An 18,429-nucleotide genomic window follows, 5' to 3' on the forward strand; every position below is an offset into this window, starting at 1 on the left:
CTTTTATGGTCCCCAGCTGCCACACCAGACAAATAGACTTCACCTCAATATACAAAAAAAGGAAGTCGTTGTGACTCGCGACCAGAAACCGCCACTGTGTCCTATCTCAGGTTCACCCTAACCTAAATACACAACTTTATACAACAGGAGATAGTATCAATGGCGCGGTCTCTATAATCAGACGTATGGGACGTCCACCTCTATCACAGAAAATCTCCTCACGTCTCCTTCACTCCAATACGTGATTTTTTCTTTTCCACATATAATGGATAGAACTCACCATATAGCAAATGATAACGTTCACTGAAAGGTTTCTTGTATACTTTATCTTTCTTCAGACAAGTCATACTTATAAGGGTATATGGACAAGCACTCGCCATTTATCCCCCCTTGGTTCTTACACATATCAGTTTCTTTAGGGACCACTTTTCATGGATGATTGGAACAAGCAAGGTTTCTCATAACAAAATCTTTAATACCACTTGAAACCATAAAAAACAATTGTCCATGCGAAGAAAAAAATATAAAATATCCACATAAAATATTTTTTTCTTCACATGGACAATTGTTTTTTATGGTTTCAAGTGGTATTAAAGATTTTGTTATGAGAAACCTTGCTTGTTCCAATCATCCATGAAAAGTGGTCCCTAAAGAAACTGATATGTGTAAGAACCAAGGGGGATAAATGGTGAGTGCTTGTCCATATACCCTTATCAGTATTACGTGTCTGACAAAATTTAAAGTATGAGAGAAACCTTTCAGTGAACGTTATCATTTGCTATATGGTGAGTTCTATCCATTATATGTGGAAAAGAAAAAATTACGTTAATGGAGTGAAGGAGACGTGAAGAGATTTTCTGTGATAGAGGTGGACGTCCCATACGTCTGATTATGGATTGATACTATCTCCTGTTTTATAAAGACTTCACCACAATGCCTGACGAAGTCCATGCAGGGCCTTGGTAATGTGTCCATTAGTGTTTTCCTGAAAAGGATAGTGTAAATTATCTCTACAGCTAAATTTAGGGAACATCAGACTCCAGCTGCACTTCAGGCTTTGGAGGTGTCAGATTCTGGATATATCTTCCGGGAGTAAAGAGCGGTGACTGAAGTTTTGTACATTGGGGTTTTATCATACTTTAAGGAGAATTTCATTAGTACACAGGGAGTATAGACTGTAGTGCAGGCCATCCAGCAAGCACAAAATAGTCTAGAAAGCAAGGAGCTGGGTGTGCCCAACAATTCACTGTTTAAAAGGAAAAAGAAGCAACAAATTGTTTCCTTCCCCCTTTAAGCACAGGAAGACCTATTAAGTGAGGAGTGGTCAAAATCTCTTTGGAGGTTCCAGGTATCATGCAGGTTGCAAACCTTTTATTCTCTTCCTAGCAAGGATACAGTAAAATGGAAGTTTTCATAAAGCGGATGCTCCTAGTGGGTTTTTGTGAAGGACCATCACCTTTTATGTTTCCGGACGTTGGCCCTGGTAGAGAGGTTGAAACCACCCTTAAGAGCATTTACATTGCCGGGCAAGCATTGCTTAGGCCCACCTAAGCCTCAGTCTGGGTCAGTTTGGCAGTTGAGCGACGGTCAGAGCAACTGGCAGAGGGTTTTACAGTCAAGGCAAACCCAGTTTGGATTTATTAACTTTGCTTTAACACATCCACGAGGTGTTCAAATACCAAAGCCATGTGTTTGTGAATTCTGGACTCTTTGGCACTAGGTTTTCCGCCTCAGCGGGCTTGGCACACCATGCTCCATGGCTTAGGACTTGGGTAGTGGATGCAGAATCTAAAAAGGACTCTGGCGTTCTTACTTTTCTCTGGGAATGTTTATTTGAGGCAGAATGGGATAAGATCCTTAACCTGGCTATGTGGAGTGAAGGAGTTCTTATCTACCTGCCAATGCCCCCAAATCTAAGAGTAATTTGTTCTGCACGAAAAGTAGTAAAAATTCCTTTCGATAATTTTCCATTCCTTGTAGAGGTCAGCTGAGTGATAAAACATCTGAAAATAGACCAACCAGGACCGTTGGTAGCAGAGAACCCCCACAAGAATCCATAGGAGTAGGCCAGAAACAAGAGAACAAAACCCGAGAAAACCATACCAGTTTAAAATAGGAAAATGCAACAGTCGCAGACAGTAGAATCCCAGCACTGCCGTGCATAAATAAATATAGATAGATAGATATATGTAAAATAGCAAAGCAAGTTGAATTCTGGCGCAGTACACTGTGTCAGCCCAATCTTATTCCCTAGGCCTGCCCAACCAGGTAAAGTGTGTGATAATGCGTGAAGGTTTGGGGATAGGATCTGGCATAAAAAATATAGTTTTGTTTTTTTTAAGAAAATACTTAAACCAAAGGGTTGTCGAGGATAGACTTCTTCTCAAATGGATCAACTCTGATAAACGAGATATGAAATTTAAACACTAAAAAAAGAAAAACGTACGTTATGTAATGCTAAAATTTACACAAATCAAAATTTCTCCTTTGTGTCTAAAGAAGAAGAAGGTGATGAAGATATTCTTTTGCTCCAAAGTGGATATCCGTCCATCAAGTTAGGACAGGACCTCACCACCACTAGTTGTATGGATGGGCGTACCATAAACTCATAAGTGTGTTGGGAATGTGTATAAAGGTTTCTTTTCATATAGTTCACCGTGTGTCATAAGAAGGCATAATAAGTAGGTGTACCCCAACTCATGTGATAAAAGGTTGGGATCCACATATAAAGGTATCTATACACTTCAATTCTCAATAGTAAATTTTTCCAAACAAAAAATGGGCACAAAACTTCTCTTTCTCAATTGGATCAACTCCGATAGATGGGATATGAAATCAAACACACAGAAAAAGAAAATGTATGTAAAGTAATGCAAAAAATTAACACAAATCAATATTTCTCCTTTGTGCCTAAGGAAGAGGAGGGTAATTATGATATTTCTTTGATCCAGAATATATATAAATAAGGACAGGACCTCACCACCACTAGTTTTATTGATAGGCATACCTAAAACTCACTTAATGAGTATGTGGGAGATATGTATAAAGGTTTCTTTCCATATACTTGTGTGTGTATATATATATATATATATATATATATATATATATATATATATATGTGTGTGTGTGTGTGTATATGTGTTATATATATATATATATTGTGACACAGTTAGGTTAGGGGGTCCCTCTCCTGGGTAGAGGACTCCTTCCTTACACACACACACACAGCAGCAGGGAAGCAGCACACCAGTCTGGATGCAAGTACAAGCTGGTCGGCGCCAGTCTTTATTGTACAATGTCAGAAATAACACAAAGAAAACATAAACGTAAATCCTAGCCCTGTCGGGGCACTAACTTCACAGGTAGTTCCCTCACTACCAGGACCTGGCAGGGCCTAATGCCCTCGCCAGCAACAAAGCACAGCACAGTACTCACAGATAGGTTTTCCAAGTGTCTCTGAGCAAACTCCCTGTCTGCTCTCCCAGGTGAGACAATCAGCCCTCAACACACTAGGCTTATATTGGCCACTCTCAGGTGGAAAACTAACAAGCCTGTTACCAGGCTGCGAGAACCAAAACCTGGAGTGGCCGTGGCTGGAGCCCTCCCTCTCCTCTCACCCACAACCCCCAGGTCCCAAACCGGCTTTTCAAAAAGCCGAAACTCAAGCCTGCTACACTGTAGACTTTCTCCTGGGGGTTTAAAACACAAAAGACAGGAATCTGGGACAAATGTACCTGCCACAGACCACTTTACCAGTGATCCTATCACAATATATATATATAATATATATATATATTATACAGATTTAGAACTGATCCTGGCCACAGACTTCTCCAACAGTGTATACAGTACATGAAGGCCAAAGTCAAGTACCGAACAGTCGACCAAGACCATTCGTGAGGTCCAACTAATTAGGGGTGTTAACAACCAGCGGAAGGGTTAGATCGTAGAAGTCTCCAACGAGTGGAGATCCCACTGGGCATGAGATAGAGATGGCATCGAGAGGATTGAGACTACAACTCCTTGCAGAGGGTCAGACAACCCATACTGGAACAGAGGGAAAAAACAGCAACTGGAACTATTCAGCAAGCCCAGGGGGAAGACCCGCGTCGACCTTGCCTGGAAAAAACAATCAACCTCCGGCAACAGCAGAGAGAAAACCACAACAGAAAAACCCCAACAACAGATGATTTCCGACATGGTGGAAGCGTGTAGTCCGTACCAGCTTCTTGCCCGAACATAGAAAAAACGCAACCGGGACACCCTAGCAGTTAAGAATCACGGATGCAACTGCCACTCCCGGGGGCAAGCCACCCATAGGGAAGCATCCCGTACAGCAAGGCTAGAGCACTAGTATAACCATGAAGGTACTTGTCAGTGTAATGAAATTCTCAACAGACACTGAATAGGAAAACCCAACAAGGTCTCCTGCATGGGACATTGCTGTCATAGGAACCAAACCTATGACTGGCACTCCTTTATGTAAACCTGTACACTAGCCCATAGATGCACCTCAATCCATAATATAGCAAACTCAACAGATTCTAATATAATAGTGTCTCTCTGTGCTAGAACCATGAACCCAAATGCTAGGAAAGCTCTAAGGTATCATAAAACAGGTACCAGAAAAAGGGCGGAAGGCTGCTAGGATAGCAGCTAGGGTGCGGAAGGGAGAATAATGCTGTGTAATGTTAGGTTGCATCATCAGGAGTATCTTCAGAGGCATTAGTGGGGTAAGCTCACTTACCTGTGAGCGACCAGAAGCCCTTTGGACGCTACGTAGAATGTCACTGACCTTTTCCATCTCACAGCAACACATCTCGTCAAGTATAAAGAGTGGCATCAGTGGTCTAAGACCCAATGCTCCACAGCTCGGACGTCAGCCTGGAGATGTTGCAGTAGAAAATACTGTAGAAACTAGCAGAATTGTTAGTGGAGACATGGAAGTCATCAACCGGACCACATTTTATGACTTTACCTGAGAGTGTTCCAATAGAGATGTGTATCCATATAGAGAATACACATATACCTCAAAAAACAGACTGCTAGTGTAAGGATCATTACAGTAACACTTATAATGGTGAAGTGCGTATTACCAAAGAAGCAGAATCACAGAATAGCATAAGCTATTACCTAAAACCCTGTACCGGTCAAGGTACACACATAATAGCACATATATGACAATGGATCCCCACCAATGACCCTTGACACTTACAGTGGTCACATCGAGAGGTATATTGAAAACAAACAATAAAACAGTGCCTCCAGTAGTAATCCTCCCCTGGTAGTACCCCCAGTGTACTACCAGGGGGGGATTACTACTGGAGGCACTGAAAGGGGGGATTACCAGGAGGGATTACTACTGGGGGCACAACCAGGGGGAATTATTACTGGGGGCACTACCAGCTGCTGCCATTTCCCACACTAGGCTTATACTCGAGTCAATAAGTTTTCCCAGTTTTTTGTGGTAAAAGTAGGTACCTCGGCTTATATTCGGGTCGGCTTATACTCGAGTATATACGGTGTGTGTATATATATATATATTTTTTTACATAGGTGCTCCTAGGGCACTAGGTGTCTAGGTTCAGCTCAGGCTGTTCTAAGGGGGGCATTCTGCCTCACAACTCTTAGGTCTTGGGCTATCGCATCACGACCTTGAACGATATCTACTGTTGTTCTGCCCCCGGCAGTTAATATTTATGGCGCCCTTTTTGGGGAGGGGGCCCTATTTTTATTTAAAACTGCGATGATTAGGTCATGCAACTTATATATACAATGTGTGTGTGTGTGTGTGTGTGTGTGAACATACTATCAGGCCACAGGACATGCCTTGGGTCATGTACTTGAAACAGAGTTTTCTTTCTTTTTTTTTTTTTTTGGCAATGTCTTAGGGAATTGTGATGATCACAATGTAAGCTGCAGAATATGACTCTAGTTTATAGAGCCACCTACTCTATTGTACACTAGACAATTAAAAACCACACCTTACAAAATTAGTGTACCTGCTGCCGAAGGGAGCATACAAGCCCCGCTTAGCTTTTTAAGATCAGACGAAAACGGGCCTGTTCATGTTGTGTCCGTAGAGTACCTGTAGTTGTGGAATTATAGGTATACCTATATATCTATTTTAAAATATGTAGCGTAATCCACACTCTTATGGGAGAGGTACTGTATATAGTGTGTTCCGCTATAAGCCCCTAGGCCAGAGGTTCCCAAAGTCCGCCATTCCAGTCCACGTTTTTGGGATATCGAAGCTTGAATCCATATGGTTAAATCAAATGGATTGAGGCACTAATTAAGTCACCTGTGCTCAAGCATGGATATCCCTAAAACGTGTACTGTAATGGCAGACTTTGGGAACCTCTGCCCTAGGCTATAATAGCTTTAGTCTAAAGCTTGAGGCATGATTAGCCCGGGCCAGTAGCAACAGATGCTAACATTACCAAGGGTATGCGTATACTGCAGCACTAGAAAATGGGCTGTTGTGAGAGCTCGCCTTAGGAACAAGAAACATCCCCAGTCCCTTCAGAAAATATCAGACTCCTAGGGAGCTATGCTTCAGAGAAAATCCTGTGCATATGGGGCGCACTGTACAAACACTGTGATTACATGTAACGCTTCTGGAAATTGCGCGCTTCTCTTAACTGACAGAGCCCTCTAGCATATTAAGAGGGAGACCTGGCCAGAGGGGAGCTCCGCAGCGCAAGACCCCCACGCTGAGCAGGGTTATAGGGTAAGCCAAGCCGCCGCTAAGCTTGCAGAGCACGGCGCTGGAAATGTGGGTGTCCCAGCTTCTAATTCTGGGCAACAGGGATGGCCCTACATTCGGAGAGCTCCCGTTTCCGAGTAGGGTCAATCCAGGAGGACCGAGTCTTAATTATTGTATGTGCTGCCGAAGCGAGCACATAAATATATATTTATTTATCTATAACTAAGCATACCCACCCCCCCTTAAGGGAAGTACAGATTATAGGGGAACATCCAATTTTAGTATATGCGCCGCCGAAACGATCACAATAGATATATATACAGTCAGGTGCATAAATATTGGGACATTGACAGGATTTTCATATTTTGGCCTCTATTCACCACCACAATGGCTTTGAAATGAAACAAACAAGATGTGCTTTAACAGCAGACTTTCAGATTTAATTTGAGGGTAACTACATCCAATTCAAGTGAACGGTGTAGGAATTACAACGGTTTCTATATGTGCCTCCCACTTTTTAAGGGGCCAAAAGTAATGGGACTATCAACTCAAAAGCTATTCATGGACAGGTGTGAGCTATTCCCTCGTTATTTCATTATCAATTAAGCAGGTAAAAGGTCTCGAGTTGATTCTAGGTGTGACATTTGCATTTGAAATCAATTGCTGTCGACTCTCAGTGACAGCTTTTTGGATCTCATATTATCAGTGAAGCAAGCCATCAATAGGCTGAAAAATAAAAAAAAAACCATCAGAGAGATAGCAAAAACATTAGGTGTGGCCAAATCAACTGTTTGGAACATTCTTAAAAAGAAAGAACGCATCGGAGAGCTCAGCAACACCAAAAGACCCGGAAGACCACGGAAAACAACTGTGGTGGATGACAGAAGAATTATTTCCCTGGTGAAGAAAAGCCCCTTCACAACAGTTGGCCAAATCAAGAATACTCTCCAGGAGGTAGGTGTATATGCGTCAAAGTCAACAATCAAGAGAAGACTTCACAAGAGTGAATATAGAGGGTTCACCACAAGATGTAAACCATTGGTGAGCCACAAAAACAGGAAGACCAGATTAGAGTTTGCCAAACAACATCTAAAAAAGCCATTACAGTTCTGGAACAACATCCTATGGACAGATGAGACAAAGATCAACTTGTACCAGAGTGATGGGAAGAGAAGAGTATGGAGAAGGAAAGGAACTGCTCATGATCCAAAACATACTACCTCATCAGTGAAGCATGGTGGTGGTAGTGTCATGGCGTGGGCATGTATGGCTGCCAATGGAACTGGTTCCCTTGTATTTATTGATGATGTGACTGCTGACAAAAGCAGCAGAATGAATTCTGAAGTGTTTTGGCCAGTATTATATGCTCATATTTAGTCAAATGCTTCAGAACTCATTGGATGGCGCTTCACAGTGCAGATGGACAATGACCCGAAGCATACTGCAAAAGCAACAAAAGAGTTTTTTAAGGCTAAAAAGTGGAATGTTATGCAATGGCCAAGTCAATCCCTTTACCTGAATCCGATTGAAAATGCATTTCACTTGATGAAGACAAAACTGAAGGGAAGATGCCCCAAGAACAAGCAGGAACTGAAGACATTTGCAGTAGAGGCCTGGCAGAGCATCACCAGGGATGAAACCCAGCGTCTGGTGATGTCTATGCGTTCCATACTTCAGGCTGTAATTGCCTGCAAAGGATTTGCAACAAAGTATTAAAAAGTGAAAGTTAGATTTAGGATTGTTTAGTTTGTCCCATTACTTTTGGCCCTTTAAAAAGTGGGAGGCACATTTAGAAACCGTTGTAATTCCTACACCGTTCACCTGATTTGGATGTAATTACCCTCAAATTAAATCTGAAAGTCTGCAGTTAAAGCACATCTTGTTTGTTTCATTTCAAAGCCATTGTGGTGGTGAATAGAGGCCAAAATATGAAAATTCTGTCAATGTCCCAATATTTATGCACCTGACTGTGTGTGTGTGTATATTAGGGGTGAGCGGGTTCGGATTTCTGAAATCCGAACCCCCCCGAGCCCCCCCGATCCGAGTCCGATCCGAGTCAGGCTCGACTTTTCCCGCCTGACTCGGATCTGAAATCGAGGCAAAACGTCATCATCCCGCCTTCCGAGTCTCGCGGGTTTTGGATCCTATATAAGGTACCCGCGTCGGCGCCATTTTCTCACTCGGCTGTGGACAGTGAAGAGGGAGGGTGGGAGTTAGTGCTGTGTAGTGTAGTGTAGTGTAGTGCTGCTGTTGTCCACTACTTCAAAGTCCATAGGGGCTGGCTGTGTTGTGCTGTGCTGCTGTTGTTAATAGGGGCTGTGTCCACTACTTCAAAGTCCATAGGGGCTGGCTGGACTGTGTTGTGCAGTCAGTTCTCCATAGGGGCTGTGTCCACTCCAAAGTCCTGTGCAGTGTCCCAGTCCTAAAGGGGTGCTGTAGTGTTGTCCAGGGGGTGCTCTGTCCATCAGGGGTGCTCCCCCCAAGTGCTAAAAAAATAATATATTTTCTGTGTTTGTGAATTGTGTGCGCAGTAGCCGCACGTGCATCAACAAAGTAGTGCCAAGCGTGCGCCTGTGTCATAAGTAAAGGGCCGGCTGGCTTGACCGTTAAGGGTGCTGTAACCCCCGAAAGTACACTCCAGTCCAAACCAAAAAAAAAATTATTTTCTGTGTTTGTGAATTGTGTGCGCAGTAGCCGCACGTGCATCAACAAAGTAGTGCCAAGCGTGCGCCTGTGTCATAAGTAAAGGGCCGGCTGGCTTGACCGTTAAGGGTGCTGTAACCCCCGAAAGTCCACTCCAGTCCAAACCAAAAAAAAAATTATTTTCTGTGTTTGTGAATTGTGTGCGCAGTAGCCGCACGTGCATCAACAAAGTAGTGCCAAACGTGCGCCTGTGTCATAAGTAAAGGGCCGGCTGGCTTGACCGTTAAGGGTGCTGTAACCCCCGAAAGTACACTCCAGTCCAAACCAAAAAAAAAATTATTTTCTGTGTTTGTGAATTGTGTGCGCAGTAGCCGCACGTGCATCAACAAAGTAGTGCCAAACGTGCGCCTGTGTCATAAGTAAAGGGCCGACTGGCTTGACCGTTAAGGGTGCTGTAACCCCCGAAAGTACACTCCAGTCCAAACCAAAAAAAAAATTATTTTCTGTGTTTGTGAATTGTGTGCGCAGTAGCCGCACGTGCATCAACAAAGTAGTGCCAAGCGTGCGCCTGTGTCATAAGTAAAGGGCCGGCTGGCTTGACCGTTAAAGGGTGCTGTAACCCCCGAAAGTACACTCCAGTCCAAACCAAAAAAAAAATTATTTTCTGGGTTTAGCCGCACGTATATATCAAATCGATATAACATAAATGGAGGACCAAACTTTCTCCGATAAAAATAAAATAGAGAAAGATCAAGAACCACTTCCTCCTAGTGCTGAAGCTGCTGCCACTAGTCATGACATAGACGATAACATGCCATCAACGTCGTCTGCCAAGGCCGATGCCCAATGTCATAGTAGAGGGCACATACAATCCCAAATGGCAAAGTTCAGGAAAATGACCTTGAAAAAGACATTTAAATCAGCTGAAGAGAAACGTAAACTTGCCAATATGCCATTTACGACACGGAGTGGCAAGGAACGGCTAAGGTCGATCCCTAGTATGTTCATGACTAGTGGTTCAGCTTCACATGACGATGGAAGCCCTCCTCCCACTAAAAAAATCAAGAGTTAAGCTGGCAAAAGCACAGCGAAGAACTGTGCTTTCTAAGAAGATATCACAAATCCCCAAGGAGAGTCCAAGTGTGGTGGTGGTTGCGATGCCTGACCTTCCCAGCACTGGACGGGAAGAGGTGGCTCTTTCCACCATTTGCACGCCCCCTGCAAGTGCTGAAAGGAGCACCCACAGTCCACTTGCTGATATGCAAATTGAAGATGTCACTGTTGAAGTACAACAGGATGAGGATACTGGTGTAGCTGGCGCTGAGGAGGAAGTTGGCGAGGAGGATTCTGATGGTGATGTGGTTTGTTTAAATCAGGCTCCGGGGGAGACAGTTGTTGTCCGTGGGATGAAAAAGCCCATCACGGTCATGCCTGGGCAGAAGACCAAACATTCCACCTCTTTGGTCTGGCAATATTTCTATCCAAATCCGGACAACAACTGTCTTGCCATATGTACCATATGTAAAGGTGAAATAAGTAGGGGTAGGGACGTCAACCACCTAGGAACATCCTCCCTTATACGGCACCTGCAGCGCGTTCATAAAAAGTTACTGTCAAGTTCAGAAACTTTGGCTAAGACCGTAAGCAGTCCAGGGACACCTAAATCCCGTTGTCCTGTTGTATCCAAGCACCTGCAAACCACACCGTCAACTCCCTCCTCGTCAATTTCCTCCTTAGTCAGGATCGGAAGTAGTCCTGCAGGCCATGTCACTGGCATGACTGACTCTCCTATCCGGGATTCCTCTGGAGGATCCTGCATTGCTACGCCTACTGCTGCCGCTGCTGCTGTTGCTGCTGCTGGGAGTCGTTCATCATCCCAGAGAGGAAGTAGGAACACCACTACTTTTACTAAACAATTGACCCTCCAACAGTCCTTAGCGAGGAGGATGAAGTACGACAGCAGTCATCCTGAAGCAAAACGTATAACTGAGGCCTTGACTGCTATGTTGGTGTTAGACGTGCGTCCGGTATCCGCCATTAGTGCAGTGGGATTTAGACAATTGATGGAGGTAGTGTGTCCCCGGTTCCAAATCCCGTCTAGATTCCACTTCACTAGGCAGGCGATACCGAGACTGTACAGAAACGTCAGAAAAAGTGTCCTCAGTGTCCTGAAAAATGCCGTTGTACACAATGTCCACTTAACCACGGACATGTGGACAAGTGGAACAGGGCAGACTAAGGACTATATGACTGTGACAGCCCACTGGGTAGATGTATCACCTTACGCAGCAACAGCAGCAGCGTCACCAGTAGCAGCATCTCAGAAACGCCAGCTCGTTACAAGGCAGGCTACGCTGTGTATCACCGGTTTCAGTAAGAGGCACACCGCCGACAACCTCTTAGAGAAACTGAGGGAAATCATCGCCCAGTGGCTTACCCCACTTAGACTCTCCTGGGGATTTGTGATATCTGACAACGCCACCAATATTGTGCGGGCATTACATCTGGGCAAATTCCAGCACGTCCCATGTTTTGCTCACACAATAAACTTGGTGGTGCAGAATTTTCTGAAAAGCGACAGGGGCGTGCAGGAGACGCTTTGGGTGGCCCGAAAAATTTCTGGCCACTTTCGCCATTCAGCGACTGCGTGCCGAAGACTGGAGCGCCAGCAAACACTCTTGAACCTGCCCCGCCATCACCTGAAGCAAGAGGTTGTGACGCGGTGGAACTCAACCCTCTATATGCTTCAGAGGATGGAGGAGCAGCAAAAGGCCATACAAGCCTATACATCCACCTATGACATAGGCAAAGGAGGGGGTATGCACCTGACTCAAGCGCAGTGGAGAATGATTTCCGTGTTGTGCAAGGTTCTTCAGCCCTTCGAACTTGCCACACGTGAAGTCAGTTCAGACACTGCCAGCTTGAGTCAGGTCATTCCCCTCATCAGGCTTTTGCAGAAGCAGCTGGAGAAAGTGAAGGAGGAGCTAAGACGGAGCGATTCCGCTCGGCATGTGGGACTTGTGGATGAAGCCCTTCATTCGCTTTGCCAGGATTCCAGGGTGGTCAATCTGTTGAAATCAGACCACTACATTTTGGCCACCGTGCTCGATCCTAGGTTTAAAGCCTATGTGGTGTCTCTCTTTCCGGCCGACACAAGCCTGCAGAGGTGCAAAGACCTGCTGGTGAACACACTGTCAGCTGAAGCGGAACGTGACACGTCAACGGCTCCTTCTTCATTTTCTCCCGCAACTGGGGCTGCCAGGAAAAAACTTAGGTATCCTAAGCAACCCGCTGGCGGTGATGCAGGGCAGGCAGGACCAAGTTTGGACATCTGGTCCGGACTGAAGGACCTGGCAACAATTTCTGACATGTCTACTGTCACTGCATATGATACTGTCACCATTGACAGAATGGTGGAGGATTACATCGGTGACAGCATCCAAGTAGGCATGTCAGACAGTCCATACCTGTACTGGCAGGAAAAAGAGGCAATTTGGAGGCCCCTGTACAAACTGGCTCTATTTTACCTGAGTTGCCCCCCCTCCAGTGTGTACTCCGAAAGAGTGTTTAGTGCAGCCGGGAACCTTGTCAGCGAAAGGCGTAGGAGGTTGCTTCCACAGAATGTGGAGAAGATGATGTTCATCAAAATGAATTATCAGCTCTTCCAGGGAGACCAGCCTCCAGAACGTACAGAGGGACCTGTGGTGGTGGATTCAAGTGGGGACGAGTTAATACTTTGTGAGGATGAGGATGTACACACTGAAGAGGGTGAGGAATCGGTGGATGAGGAGGATGAGGATGACATCTTGCCTCCGTAGAGCCAGTTTGTGCAGGGACACATTAATTGCCAGCTTGTTTTGTGGGGGCCCAAACGAACCAATCATTTCAGCCACAGTTGTGTGGCAGACCCTGGCGCTGAAATGATTGATTTGTTAAAGTGTGCATGTCCTGTTTATACAACATAAGGGTGGGTGGGAGGGCCCAAGGACAATTCCATCTTGCACCTCTTTTTTTCTTTGCATTATGTACAGTTTGGGGCCTAGTTTTTCTAACTGCCATCCTGTCTGCCACTGCAGTGTCACTCCTAGATGGGTCACGTGTTTGTGCCGCCCACTCGTGTCGCTTAGCATAGTCATCCAGCTACCTCGGTGCAACCTTTTGGACATAAAAACACTATTGTGAGGTGTGAGGTGTTCAGAATAGACTGGAAATGAGTGGAAATTAAGGTTATTGAGGTTAATAATAGCATAGGAGCAGAAAAACCTACAAATTCTGTGATTTTAGCTGTTTTAATGCTTTTTTTCAAAAAAATACAGATCCAAAACACAAAACCCAGAACCCAAAACACGGAAGGGTGGTTTTGGCAAAACCAATCCAGATCCAAAACACGAAGAAAGATCCAGATCCAAAACCAAAACACGAAAAGTGGCCGGTGCACACCCCTAGTGTATATATATATATATATGTGTGTGTATATATATACACACCAGCTGCCCTTGGGTCTTAGCCCTGGTGGCAGAGAAGTGTGTGTATATGTGTGTGTGTGTATATATATATATATATATATATATATATATATAGCGCTTCAGCACTGCCTGTCACAAGCCTATAATTAATGTAACACCTATCCTGTTAGTCAGGAGAGGTCTAGGGGTGCTGGGCAGGGAGGGGGGCTGTAGAGAACCTACACCAAGCCGGGTTCAGCTGCGGCTCAATCCATGAATAGAGCTACTAAGTATAATAGTCTGAAGATTTATGGTGCCTGCCATTTACCAGGTAAACGGGCACTATATTGAGAACTGCAAGGAGTTACACTCAGTGCATGCTAACCGCGGGCCAAAGGGTGCACGGTGCAGCGGGGACTGGCCCAATAGTCCTTCCCATGCCGGGATTAAAACCAGGGACCTTACAAGTTAAGTTTGGCAGCATTAACCTGCTGAGCCTCCAAGTGGGGTTGAAGGAGAAGCCGTTTCAGTGAATCCCCAACCAACGGGAAGGTGGGGAGGACACGGGAGCCACTCTAGCCTATTTCTTCTTGATCCAGAAATCAGATGCATGTTAACACATTTTGAACTTTAGGTCCTTAAGCAGGGACTGTCATTAACAGTGTGTAGTGTGTAAAAGAGAAGTTCAGGGTGTTCAGGCTTTGCCTTCACAAAGATGGTGGAAGTGATGGGCCACCATTTTTTAGGTTCAGCGGAGATGACTATCATTCCCTTTCTGGACAATCTCCGACCAGATTTCAGGCCAATGTGTAAGAGAAAACCCAGCCCTTAGAATCTCATGGATGGATCATTAACTAAAGGAAACCCAAGTTAACGCCATTCTAGCAGATGGTCTCGTGGAGGAGTTGTTTGACATCTGAGATCAGAGGGTGTTCATGTCAGAGGTCAAGATCCATTCATTACTGTGACTAGTTAACTCTCTGTTAACTCATAGACCTTTGTTCATTTTTGCATGAAGGACCTGAAGAAGTTGGTCTTCACCTTTGTGGCAGTGCATTTGTACAGCTTCTCTCGAGGAAATTCCAATTCAAACTCCTATCAAAATGGGACAAGTCACACCAAGATTTGTCCAGCCAGGTCATCAGATTGTCTCTTAAGGTGTGCCCCTTACAAATCGGCAGCCTTTAGAACTTTGGGGACTGTCATCCATTAGTGCTATTTCAGAGTCTTGAACTCTGGAGGAGTCAAAGCTCCTGATATACAGTATTTGCTGAAACTCATAGCGTTGGTCAATGCTTTAGCCAGAAGGCACCAGCTTTTAGGAATAAGAGCCGTAAAGTAACGTAGTGCAATGGTAGTGGCATATGTAATTGATCAGTGAGACATCAAAAGTTCCCTTGGCATGAGAGAAATAAGCAGGATCACTAAGGGGTAAATTTACTAAGATTCGAGATGGTCCCGATTTTCAAAGTGATTTATCTCGCTGGTACTCACCAAAACTCTGGTGATTTAATCCCTTTTTTTATTCCAAATTTACCAACAGGCGATTTGAGGCTAAACGAATTTGCCGATGGTGAAGCAGAACGAGATATCTCTCCCGAGTAACTTGTTTTGCAGGAGATTACTCACCTGAGATTGCAGTGTTTTCTCTGTGCAAATCTCTCCCGGCCTAGCAGCCAGCACATATCAGTGAGATAGATATGTGCTTGCTGCTTGTGTGTTAATAAAAAAAAAAATGATGTGAGATCCCCCCCCCCCCCCCCAAACAAAAAAAACACTAACCAGCCCTTGACATGCCAGCTAGTCCTGATTCTTAACATTACAGGGAAAAAAATGTGTTTGGTTCCACTGTAATTTAAGAACCAGCACCAGGCAGTAGGGACACAGCTGGTTTTAAATATACGGAGAAAAAGATTGAGATGAGGTCCCCCGGATATTTAAACCAGCCCTGGACCCCTTCTAACGGGGGACTGATGGCACAGCCAGGGGTGCCCTTTCACCAGGGCCCCCCCAGCCGCAGCCGTTAGCTGGCCGTTAGTCAGCCCAGGCCAGGGATCCCTGGGGAGTTGGGGACCCCCACAATAAAAGGTCACCCTCTCCAGGCCACCCCTGGCCTAGGCTAATAGCCCGGGGCTATTCCCGCCACCCCTGGGCGGTGTGTGGCGGGTTGATAGTGTTAGGTGTAGTGTCAAAATTTTAATTTTCATCATTGTCTTTACAGTGGAACTACAGGTCCCAGCAAGCCTCCCCCGCATGCTGGCACTTTGCGAACCACAAGTACCAGCATGCGGGCCCACTGGTATAGTATTCATTCAGGAGTGTTTAGAGCAGTTTGCAAATCCCTTGATAGATGTGTGATAGAACTTTGTTACGCTACCCAGGTACCGTGTTATTTGGTGCTGAACTGGGCAAGATTACCAGTTATGTTATACTTATAATTTATGCTTCTATCGGCTTCCATGTACATTCGTTTATCATTACCCATGTAATATATTTTGACACAACCATTTTCTTTCCTCCCCTGTCCTTAGATCATGGATTTTCTAGATGTAGTTGATGAGCCCATTTTGGGGTATAGTCCTCCAGCTGTTATCACCATACTGCACACCCATCTCTTCAGCTGTGCTGTGGATTACAGGTACTTCAGATTTATTTGCTCCACCTCCTGTATTTGAGTCCGTAGGTCACATGGTCTCATTTTTATGATTTATGTCCTTCAAATGTGTAAGACTATAAATGACTGAATATCTTGTCATGTAATTAGAGCATCATAGTGATCATTGATTTCCACAGCTTCTTGCAGTAATTTGTATTTGTTAGGGCTCCACAGGGAGACAATGGGGTGTAGGTGGTACTTTGAGGATCGAACACCAACAGCAAAACTTTTTTCTATCCAAGGATACTCCGGTCCTTCCCACTATACCCCAGTGGAGCTGCTTTTAAGCAGCCCAATCTTTATTTTATGATTTATTTATATTTTCATATAGAGCAAGCAGCGCTAGACAGTCCTCTGGACGTCTGCACTGCTGCTCCATGACCCCTCCACAGTGCCGCGACCCCAACCCTTGGCTAGGTACTCTCGGCGGGGCTCCGGGGGGACCTAGCTAGCAGGGTTCCTCGGACCGCAGACTGCAGCCGGGACTCAAGGGGACAGGTAAGGCAGCCGTGTCAATGCGCAGTCTTACCTCCGGTCTCAGGAGACAGACCGGAGGTAACCTATATTACCCACAGGGTGTAACCTATGTTGGCACACGGGACAGCTGGAGCCAGGGACCCGGTGGTTGATGTCAGCATAGCCCAAGCTCAGGGTGCCATTTCACTGCGGTCTTGCCACCCCAAGCTGCTCCTTCCTCACCATCCAACATTGCCCCCCCCGCCTCCCAAGCACTCATGGCAGCCATTTTCTGCATCAGCCTCACGTCTCCGGGAACGCTGGGTCCGGTCTCCCTGTATACCTCTCCCAGGAGCCAGGTTATACAGCGCTATTTCCTACCAGCTGCAGTCTGTGTAGTTGATTTTAGTGCCCACTGCACTTAACTTGTATGCTCTGCATTGTATGTGACTTGTGCCTGTTTATTTATTTTCAACTGTCAGCTTATGCATTTCCCTTTCTTTCATTAATACCCTGGAATGTTGAGGTATAGGGAGTTCATTATACCTCACATCTACCTATATTTGTGTGGGCTATCACATACTGTATATCTGTGTTGCGCACTACACTGTGCCATATTGTACATATATCTAGGTTGCTCACTGCAGTGTGCCAGATTGAGTGCTACAATTATCCTTGCAGCTATGTCTAGCAAAGACCAGAATAACAAGCAGCCTGCTGCTCCCACTTTGGTGTCTTGCATGTCCTGATTAGCAGGCTTAGCTTCAGAGGATCTCATTCAAGATGGTCTATATGCATCTTGTTATACGGCACCTGGCCCTCAGCCCCTGCATCCTCTCCTCAGGACCCCCCATGACTTCTTTTTCACAGGTGTTGGCTAAAATTGCAGATCACCTAGCGGTTCCTGTGGGAGCTCCCCCTATGGGATGGCCACAGCAGGTATTTCCGGAAAATCCTTTGCATCCCCCATGGGTGTACTTTCTTTCTACCTCAGTGCAGTGTCTGGTAGCTACTTCTAGAGCCTTTCAACAAATGATGCAAAAGGAGAGACCCTTACCTAGTAAACATATTAAGCGTGCTGTGTTATCTTCCCAGTCCACCCAGCTATCAGATTCTGAGTCAACATCTGGGGAGGTAGAAGACGCAGACCTCTCTTACTCTGACTCCTCCTCGGGAGTGGAGGAGCCCCCCTCTAAATTGAATATACCTGCATTTGTGAGAGCTGTAAAATCTATTCTTCAAATGGAAGAGGCTGAATCCCACTATTTAAGCGACAGAAGGTAGTTTTGCCAGAGTTTCCTCACTCAGATCAGCTATCTGATCATATGTGTGACGCATGGAATATGCCACGTAAAAAGTTTCTGCTGCTTAAGCGCTTTATTTCCTTTTACCCTCTTCTAGCTACTGATTGCACTAAATGGGAAGTTCCCCCAGCAGTGGATTCCCACGTAACACGTCTAGTCAAGAACGCTACCTTACCTATCCATACTGCAACCTCCTTAAAGGAGACTACGGATAGA

General features: G+C 45.2%; 1 protein-coding gene across 1 annotated transcript in view; it reads left to right on the plus strand.

Moving 5' to 3' along the window:
- Positions 1–18,429, plus strand: part of ATG2A (autophagy related 2A) — a 169,536-nt gene that overhangs the window by 60,318 nt on the left and 90,789 nt on the right. The window contains exon 24 of the mRNA XM_088480016.1: positions 16,329–16,435. Coding sequence (XP_088336142.1) covers positions 16,329–16,435 — 107 coding nt within the window. The remainder of the gene's footprint in view (positions 1–16,328; positions 16,436–18,429) is intronic.

The sequence above is a fragment of the Taudactylus pleione genome, unplaced genomic scaffold, assembly GCF_031769625.1.
Source record: "Taudactylus pleione unplaced genomic scaffold, aTauple2 ptg000250l, whole genome shotgun sequence".
NCBI classification, from domain to species: domain Eukaryota; kingdom Metazoa; phylum Chordata; class Amphibia; order Anura; family Myobatrachidae; genus Taudactylus; species Taudactylus pleione.